This window comes from Microtus oregoni, unplaced genomic scaffold (assembly GCF_018167655.1).
Source record: "Microtus oregoni isolate MIOR12 unplaced genomic scaffold, Mior012 000027F_ref0000203, whole genome shotgun sequence".
NCBI classification, from domain to species: domain Eukaryota; kingdom Metazoa; phylum Chordata; class Mammalia; order Rodentia; family Cricetidae; genus Microtus; species Microtus oregoni.
In genome coordinates this window covers 20,539,378-20,549,170 of record NW_024543086.1, presented here as the reverse complement: position 1 = coordinate 20,549,170, position 9,793 = coordinate 20,539,378, and the positions used below count along the sequence as shown (strand labels likewise).

Below are 9,793 nucleotides of genomic sequence, written 5' to 3'. Positions count from 1 at the left end.
GCTCCGCCCCAACGCCAGCCAAAAGAGGAACCAGGACGTCGAACATATACACTCTACATGCTTTTATTACAAGACTACCGAGCATACGAGGGAAATCCATCATCCGGTAATTACATCTAAAGCACAGATATTTGAAAAAAAAAAGAAAAAATTGTTTCATTAAATTATATGATTAAACCATGACCAAATAGAAAATTTATATAATAAAGCCAGGAAAAAGTTGTAAAATATAGTTTACAATAATTATTCACATTCAAGGCTGTACATCAATACATACAACAACGTGGCCCCAAACATGAATTCAATCCAAATAATTCATATATTAGAATTTAAATAACAGACTGAACTAGAGGCCGACAATAGCCAGCAAATAACCTTATATAAGAATAAAAATACAAAAGTGTATATCCTAGTATCATTGCATTATCTGTTTTCATAAGTATTTTTAATTTTTGCTTTGCCTGTACATCACAGTTACAGCTACAGACCAGGTAGAGAATATTACACATGTTCTGACTGCCACCAACCTGAACGACAGCAGTAGACTATTGATTCATCCTACTGTATGTGGCTATGAAACAGCCGCAGCAGCTCTAAATACTGTAACAGTTTAATTTGCCAATGTCCAATCAAACAATGGTCATAATGGAGGCTTTTACCTGCACAATGACTCACTTGTAGTCACTAACCCAGATGATTAAACTAGGCTGGACGACATGAGGGGGAAATTTGCCTTTTGTAAGACCTTCTGTACAGTTTGAATTCTTCATTCAGATACAGGGAATTTCCAGGTATTCACATTGGTTAATTCATTTGCTTACCACTGCATAGGTGCTTTGACAGAAACAGCTTCCTTCCTAGGCCATTTTTCCACAACCATTCTGACTTAAAACCCTTAAGTGTTAGGCCAGATGCCAGTTATCATCAGAGGCTCTGAGAGTGGTCTCAGTCCCATCTAATATGCCAGGGCCCTTGTCATACATTGTACCTAAGAGGTGCTACCCCTACTGGAGTCAGTTTATGTTGGGTTTTGCAATGAAAAAAAAATGGAAAAGGTGTACTGCAACATCTCTAGGAACATGGTATCTTCACCATACTCATGAGTTGCTACAGTCTCCCAAGTCTCAGCTATAAGCACCCTGAGTCTATGGAGCAGTAGGGAGAAGTCTTGAGGCATGAGAAAGCGGGGAGCTGATTTTCACACATCTCGAGCCCTACACTCTGGTAGAATCAGGTAACACTGAGTATGGTGCCCAGTAAATCTTTACTTCATGTTTCCAAGTAGAGGCCCCACAAAACAGATACAACCCAATTTGGGTGTGTGGGCTTTATTCAAAGACCATAATTACCTGCAGCAAACAGGAAGGTTTACATAAGCATCAGCTGGAATACCCATCCTCTGCAATGAGAAGGTCTGGCCACTGCACTCTCCCGAACTGCTAATCTGGGGGGGTTGGGGGTGGAGCAAGGACACTCACAACTGTACGTTTATAAAACCCAATCATCTACATGGTTTTTTTTCAATTAGAGCTTTGCTACTCTGCTTTGCTACTGATCCCAAGATGGCCAAATGCACTCTCTGGGTCTATAAACGTAATTACGAATTACCCATTAAAAATGTGGCAAGGTCAGTTCAACACTTTATCTCTGCTGACTGTGCAGAAGCAGATTCAGTACCATTGTGGACACAAAGTACAGGATTCTGAAAACATCACCAAGCTCTTGGAAGTCATAGCAGCAATGATGGAAGAAGTAACATGCATGACCAGATTCTTGCAATGAAAATGAAGAAACTGGGCTTTTGGAAAAATTTGACACAAATGGATCTGCACTAATGACATTTTAGATTAAAAAAAAAAGCAGTCATAGTCAAACTTTCTTGGGAATACACAGTTTAGCAGGAACTGATGTGATCAAAATCTGTAGGACATGAGGAAGGAGGGTTTATTACTGGAACTCAGAGCATCTAAACAGACCAAAGAGGAGGAACAGCTATGAAATGAACAAATTCTTTGACCCAAAAATACCACTTGCAGAGAAAAAAATCAGAGTAAAAATCAAAGACGTAAGTATATTCACCAGAGCATTATTTAAATAGCAAAAACAAACAAACAAACAAACAAATAACAAAAAACCCAAAAGGATCTGAATGTTTTACAACAGGGAGACAGTTGGATAACTTATAAACCAACCATTTGAGTCCACAATTATTAAAAACATGCTTTTGAAGAACTGCTCGTGGTATAGAGAAATGCTTAAGGGAAAAAATGTCAAGAGAAAAGGCTGGATGCAAAATGATGTGTCGTATGTTCCCAGTTTGGTTTAAAAAGCAAACAAGGGCTAAGGGTGTAGCTCAGTGGTAGAGGACTTGCTTAGCACTTCTGAGGGCCCTGATTCCATTCCCAGCACTGGGACAACAATGACAACAACAAAAAGTTGGGGAGGGAAAAGCAGGATCTACATCAAAATGCTCACAGTGGTCTCTGAATAATGGGCCTTTCTTTTTTTTCCTTAACTTTCAGAAAACATTACTTTTAAGAAAGCACACAATCACCTACAGCCCCGTTGCTGGCACTAGGAGTCTGTGCCACACTTGGCTATCTGCAAAGTTACTTCAAGCTTGGATCACAACACTAGGGTTTTTAGCCCAAAGAGTGCTGCAGCAGGTGCAGTTTCTACCAGCCTAACACAAGTCATCTTTCTCAAAGTGGTTTTTTACTGCATCTACTAGGTTAGAGTTTAGCTACATGGATATGTCCACCACCCAGCCAGAGCACAGAAAAACAGGTAGAAATAACCTATTCAAGCTCAACTTCATTTGTGACACCAAGAAAAGGCATGGCTAGTGGGTAGTGAGGTACAGTCCACTGTGAGAAGCCAGAGGACAGTCTTCAACTTTCTATTCATTCTTACCATTCACATGACTTCTGGAGCTCCTAATGAGACATTTCTTTTTCTCCTTAGATAGATTCCCCCATTTGCTTTTATACACACACACACATGCACACACACACAGACAAAATTGTACAAACTGATACCCACATCCTGTCCTACAGTGTAAGGCACCTGCACACTGGGTGACGGCTCTAAGGATGACTGGAAAAAACCGAAAGTGATATAAGCCAGGGTAAGAAAGAATGTACATGGTTCTTAAAGGGGAAAAAAAATATCAAGGAAAAGGGGGCAGTAAGGATATAAAGGTGACCTGGGAAGAGCTCAGCTATTGTAGCATAGGGCAGTCATCATGGCCACCCACTACCAGTTCAGCTAAACCCTAATTTTAGAGGTTAGGATGGCACTTGGTAAAGCCCAGGAGGTAGCGTTGCTCTCCAGGGGAGAAAGCAACAGAGGACTCTCCCATAAGCCAGCCAGGTGTTCTAACTTAAGCCATGCCTCAGCCCCAAATGGTCCCCTGTAGTTAAGTGTCCTCAGAGATGCCTCTCCCTGTATCTACATGCATGTGACAACCAGGAAGCCACTCTTATACGTGCAAACACAGGGCACAGGATACTGAGGGCTAAATAGCCACAAGGCATGAGCAAGAACAGGACTCTAAGGAGGAGACAGCCAAGTTTAGCTAACATGGTTCTTCAAAAACCAGGAAAAAAAGTGTCTACTTCCACTCACAGGCTGATAGCGTGCTAAGCTATCTGTTCCCTGGGTCCAAGGGGCAGGTGTGGTCCTGACACCTGCTCCTTGGTCACCTAAAGCTCTTATCATACAATATAGCAAAGTCTGCTCCCATCCAGCACCCCTGCCAAGGCATGATGGTGAGCTTTTCATCTACACTCCACCCAGTTTGAAAGGACCACTCTTATTGTTAAACAGAATTTTTCCCCCCTCAGTTTGGGTAACCTGGCCCACAGGTGGTCACTGTGGACAGGGGTAATTGCTGTGTGGGCATTTTTGGAGTGCCTTTGTGAAAGTCTATATAAATGGCAAAATTGTTGCTGCCTTCACAACATGGGAGTCAGAGGTGTTCCTGTGAGCAATCTATGAAGGCAGGTGCCTACTTTTCCCCACTAGATACCAAGGGTCACCCATTAGGGATATCCTAGTCAGAGAGAGGTACAGCCAAGTCGCTCAGAAGCACTCTGCAAGTGTACTGAAATAGTCCAGGCCATCTGTATCACAAAACAAAACACTGTCAACTCAGCATCAGGGTATGCCAGCACAGGCAAGCTCAGGCTTGGGTGGGCTGTCCCTGTGAGCTAGACAGTGGTAACATTCTTTCCAGGCAAGGTCCATGCTTTATGTTACCAAGTGACCAAGCAACATGAAAAGGCTTTCAGATTTTCAACAGAGATATAAAACTGAGCTAGCTGAGAGACCGGGCAGGAGATTGGCACACAACCTGGGATTTTCTCAGTCCCTGTCTAACAGAGCATGTGGCCTACACATGAAAACGTATGCAGAAACTCCCAGGAAGGCCTGAACACCACTCCTCCACATGGGAGCTCGAGTCTTGTCCAGGTCAGGGCAGGATTCTGTACCTGATAGTGATCTAGTTGGTGTTATCTAGGTGCTGGTATGACAGCACCCCTGCTGGACACGTGCTTGGTGCCTCATTCCCTGGATGAACTGCTAGGAAGTGGAATGCTAGAGCAGAGCCCAATGAGAGCAGACTGTAACCACAGCAGCCTGCACACTTCTCACCATCAGCCTGCCTACGGTAGGGCAGGAACCACAGAAATTCTGTCATCAGAAACATACCTGACCACATCTCTAGGGCCATATAAGGGACTCAAGGAAGGAGGTACACACACAAGCTAAGAGCCCTGTACCCACAGTGAGCTGGTGATCAACCCAGCAGAGTAGAGAGGCTCTCTGATGAAGGAGAGCCAGATACACCCGGTCCCTCAGTTACAGCAGGAGCTGTGTTTATCAGGTGGGGAAGGGTAGAAGCAGGCATGCAGTTCCTGTGGATGCTAGGAGGGGGCTGGGGATGCCAAATCTGGTCACTGGTCTGGGCAGAAGCTGAGCTACCGTGCAAGGAGCTGGGTCTCCATGGCCACAGCAGCACATGGAAGCCACCACATAGCACAGAGAGCAAGCAAAGCGACCCTGAATTCCTGTTTGTTGGTTATTTGTTTTGTTCTTTGTGTGGCTGGGTTCTTTTTTTCTTTTCTTTTAAATAAAAAAGCTGCAAGGTTTCCACCATCCATGTTCTCCTTGAGATGGCTGGCAGGTGGTCTGGAAGCGTCCTGGGTGGCGGCCGAGCCGCGCTGGGGCAGGTGTCCTGGCAGCGATAGGCAGCCCGGCCGCAGGCCGCGTCACTGCACAGCGGCATCTGGATGGCTCTGGTACCGCTGCCTCCAAACCTCCTGGATCTTTCTGCACCACTTGTGAGCATTCCCGCTTGGATCCATCAGGTAATACGTCCTGTTAGGCTGCAAAGACAGAGCATCTGATGTCCTCCAGGGAGTCCTGTCCCCACCCAGCCTATCTTGCTGTCAATGCTGTCAGCACCGTTTGAAAGCCTGTGGGTACAGTGGGCTTCTTCTTTCTACAAGTACAGAAACTAAGTACATGGGTGGGTGACCTACCGAAAGCAAAAATCAAAACAGAGTATCTCCTAACCCATTTCAGGCCTAAGTTGTTCATACAGGTCTCTGAGACACAGGAAGCTGACATGACCCTAGATACTTCCTTGGCCAAAGCAAGGGACACTTCCAACCGAGATGCAGAAGCCTGTGGTGACACTACAATCAGAGGCCTTATAGGGAGAAACTCACCGTGTGGACAAAAAAAGTTTTAAAATTCTTGGCCTCTGGTCGGAGTTCTTGTGACCATGGAATTTCACCTTTCAAGACTTTGTTGACAGGATCAACATAATATAAATGTGGCCCTTCTGTGAGTAATAACTGCCGTCGTCTTGCAAATAAACCCTGGTACAAATAAATAAACAAAATGATCAAGGCACAGATGAGACTAACTTATAAGTAGTGCAGGGCATAGTGACTGCCAGCTGTCCATTCACCTAAGACACTTCCTCCTCAACCTAAGCCCAGCATCTTACATCAAGAAAAGACAAAAGTGTGGGTCTCTGCTGTTTATCTCACAATATGCCCATCGATGGATAGCTCGTAGTCTCCCCTGATCCTTCAGCTTCTCTCAGGCACAGAGTCCGCCCTTGGCAGGCCAGGCCTCAGTTCACTTTGATGGAGATTCTCACTTCCAGAGTATACACAGTCAAGAAGGATGTTAGGAAGTCCTTGTTAGCAGAGTCTGATATATTCTGCACTATCTGTTGTCCATAAAATGTAATAAACAAGGCAGTGGTGGCCTATACCTTTAATTCCAGGACTCAGGAGACAGAGGCAGGCAGATCTCTGTGAGTTCGAGGTCAGTCTGGTCTACAAAACCAGCTTCAAAACAGCCACGGTAACATAGTGAGACCCTGTGTCTCAAAAACGAATAAACAAATAAGCTTAATAAACAACAACTCCTGTATTTTCAAATCTTCTAATGAAAGACTACTTGCTGGGTTCTCAGAAATGATACATCCTCCTCAATGTGACAGAAACCTTAGCGTAGTGAGATGAGCATTGTGCGACCATGAGAAATCATACCCTGTGACTAGAGTGTAATGCTGGTTTTCCAAATGCCCACACTGCTTCCCTGAGAGCCTGAGTGTTCCCAGTTATAAAATCTAGAGATGATCTCTAAAGATCAGGCCAAAATGCCATATCCAACGAACCATGGCAGGACCCCAGGATGAAGAACTGATCTGATCTGAAGCAATAGGAAGTCACAGGATGAAGAACATCAGGGACTTGACTCACCTTTCGCTTATCCACCGGGCCCATTTTTAATATTAGATTATTTTCTACAAACTGGTGCCTAAAAAAGAAAGAAATAAGAATGAGACAGCAGTTCTCCAAACACTGCCCTTCGGATAAACTCCACAGGGCCTCTATAGACTTTTTATCAGTCAAGTTTGCCCCCCGACTCTACCACAGTTGCAGCCTCTTTTCAGGAGATACTCCAGATGTGTGATGCAATGTTTGCAGATTTTATCTGTACATATGGTCCAGAGTTTACATTGCTAGAGTCATCTGCACAGTAGAGGAAGGCTGGGAGAGAACGCCACAGAAACATCATCCTAATCACCACCCTCATTTTAAAATGCTGCAGTGGGGCTGGGTGTGGTGTGCACAACTTTAATCCTAGCACTTGGGAGACAAAGGCAGGCAGATCTCACAGAGGTTTGGATGCCACTGCAAATCAATATTAGAATCTATAAATTACTTCCCAAATCAGGACACCTACCAGTGCCTAGAGTCCAGAGTTCTAGAGAAGCACAAATCCTTAAAAAATAGCTTCAGAATTTCTTTTCTGAGGTGAGGTGTATTGCCTAGTGGTATAGGGGGTATTTAACATGCACCAGGTGCCAAGGTTTTCAATTCCCAAGATGGTGATGGGGTGGGGTTTTTTTCCCAATATTTTTACCATATTAAAAAAAAACATTTATTCAAATATGCCAAGAATTTGGTCTGACCAGGGGCCTCAAACCAGACCCGTGACTCTTTGCAACAAACACTTGCAAATAGAGATATATGGACCAAGGAATATACGGCATGACTTGCTGGGTCGCTGTATGATTCATGGGGTCACAGTGCAGCTTCCCTGTTGAGACTTTTAATTTCTTCCCCTTCCTTTTTAAAAAATTTTTTTAAAAAATCTTCTCTTTAATCCCAGCACTCGGGAGGCAGAGGTAGGCGGATCTCTGTGAGTTCGAGACCAGCCTGGTCTACAGAGCTAGTTCCAGGACAGGCTCCAAAGCCACAGAGAAACCCTGTCTCGAAAAACCAAAAAAAAAAAAAAAAAAAAAAAAAATCTTCTCATTTATTTTCTTCATTTTTTTTTCTCATATTCTGGGGGAGGGGGTGCAGGGTGGAAGGCAGATGTTAAGGGACAGGGATTGAATAGGATCGAGACACATGATGTGAAAAACAAATAGAATAAATAAAGTTTATTAATTAAAAAAAATGGTCTGAGGTTCTGCAAGTAAAAGCACCTGATAACTAAGTTCAATCCCTGGGAAGCACATGGTAGAAGGAAAAAGCTAACTCCCTTAAGCTATCCTATGACTATTACACGTGTACTACAGCATTAACATTTGGAAGAAAAGTAATTCTTCCAAGTTCCTCTGACATCCATGTGTACAAACAATAAATAGATAATGCTAAAATTTTTTCAAAGATTTATTATTTATACAGTGTTCTGCCTGCATGCCAGAAGGGGGCGCCAGATATCATTACAGATGGTTGTGAGCCACCACATGGGTGCTGGGAATTGAACTCAGGACCTCTGGAAGAACAGCCAGTGTTCTTAACCTCTGAGCCCCTAAACAATTTTCTTAAAGAGTTTAGCTTGACTTACTACATGAGCAGCATGTGTACTTCTGTCTCCTCAGAGTCAAAGATGGTTTAACATCTAATATTACTTTATTGGGGTTAAAGCTACCTTTAAAATACCTCTCATGGTCCCCCCACCTTTTTTTTGTGACACTATGACAGAACCCATTGCTTTATGTAGCCAGGCAAGCACTCTTCCCACCTGAGCTATAGTTCAGCCCTATGCCCTGTCTGATGCCACTTCTACTATAAATACAAAACAAAAAACTCACTTTCTATCTGAAAATTGTCTAAGTCAAGCACGTAGATACTCTGAAACCTCCCTGAGGAGCCAGAGCACTTCGAGGCCTCACTACCTGACTCATACAAAACCAACCAGACTACCCTTCCAAGGTATGCTATACAACCAAAATCTTGGTCTCAAGTCACACACAATATAGTACTGTGTAGACTTTGAGAAGAACTAAGATTCTAAAAAGGACAGAGCAGTGATCCACAAGAAAAAGTGGGGGTGGGGGGGAACAGTCTCCAAGAGGTTTTACTAACCAAACACCCAACTCGAAACACAGGGGGAGAGGGCTGATTCTGAAAGGAACATTAGCAGAAGGTATGAAGCACTAAGATGTGCAGGTAACACTGCAGGGCCTGCCAGAATGGTCACCTAACAAGCAGGCTCTGCAATATTTTAACATAAGCAAAGACTTACAAAATAGGAAAGACCTACTAATTAAATTACTGGAGGAAAAGCAAGCAACACAGAAAGCAAACATGATCCTATAGACAAGCATCAGCCTGCCCCTTGTTCACTCTGCACAGAGAATGTACTCACACCCCAACATCCTATAAGTCTTTGTGTGTGTGTGTGTGTGTGTGTGTGTGTGTAAGAGGCCAAGGAAGCTCCATTAGTAACAGCAATAGCACAATCCACTACTTAATCAGCCACTTGCAACAGGTTAGTTACTGCTTATTTATCAGTCTGCGTTCTTTTCTTTCTTTTTTTAATTTTATTTATTTATTTATCTATCTATTTATTTATTTATTTTTGATTTTTCGAGACAGGGTTTCTCGGTAGCTTTGAAGCCTGTCCTGGAACTAGCTCTTGTAGACCAGGCTGGCCTTGAACTCACAGGGATCCACCTGCCTCTGCCTCCTGAGTGCTGGGATTAAAGGTGTGTACCTCCACTGCCCGGCCCAACCTGCTTTCTTTCTCTTTCTTTTTTTCTTCCTTCCTTCTTTCTGGTGGTAGTAGAGGTAGAACCTAAGGCAAACATTCTATCAATGAACCATGTTCCCAGCTCTGTTTATCTACTTTGGAAAGATTACTTCAAAGACTCATTTGGACTTTATAAAAAAAATTATAGGCCAGGGTGGTAGGGGCACAAGCCTTTAAATCCCAGAACTCAGAAGGCAGAGGCAGGCAGATCTCTGTGAGT

At 43.6% G+C, this 9,793-nt stretch overlaps 1 protein-coding gene across 1 annotated transcript in view; it reads right to left on the bottom strand.

Annotated features, from left to right (window-relative positions):
• Nucleotides 1-47: 47 nt before the first annotated feature.
• Nucleotides 48-9,793, bottom strand: part of Pdpk1 (3-phosphoinositide dependent protein kinase 1) — a 69,699-nt gene continuing 59,953 nt past the window's right edge. Inside the window, exons 12-14 of the mRNA XM_041675918.1 lie at nt 6,786-6,843; nt 5,736-5,888; nt 48-5,390 (exon numbers count right to left, since the gene is read on the bottom strand). Coding sequence (XP_041531852.1) covers nt 5,274-5,390; nt 5,736-5,888; nt 6,786-6,843 — 328 coding nt within the window. The 3' untranslated portion in view covers nt 48-5,273. The remainder of the gene's footprint in view (nt 5,391-5,735; nt 5,889-6,785; nt 6,844-9,793) is intronic.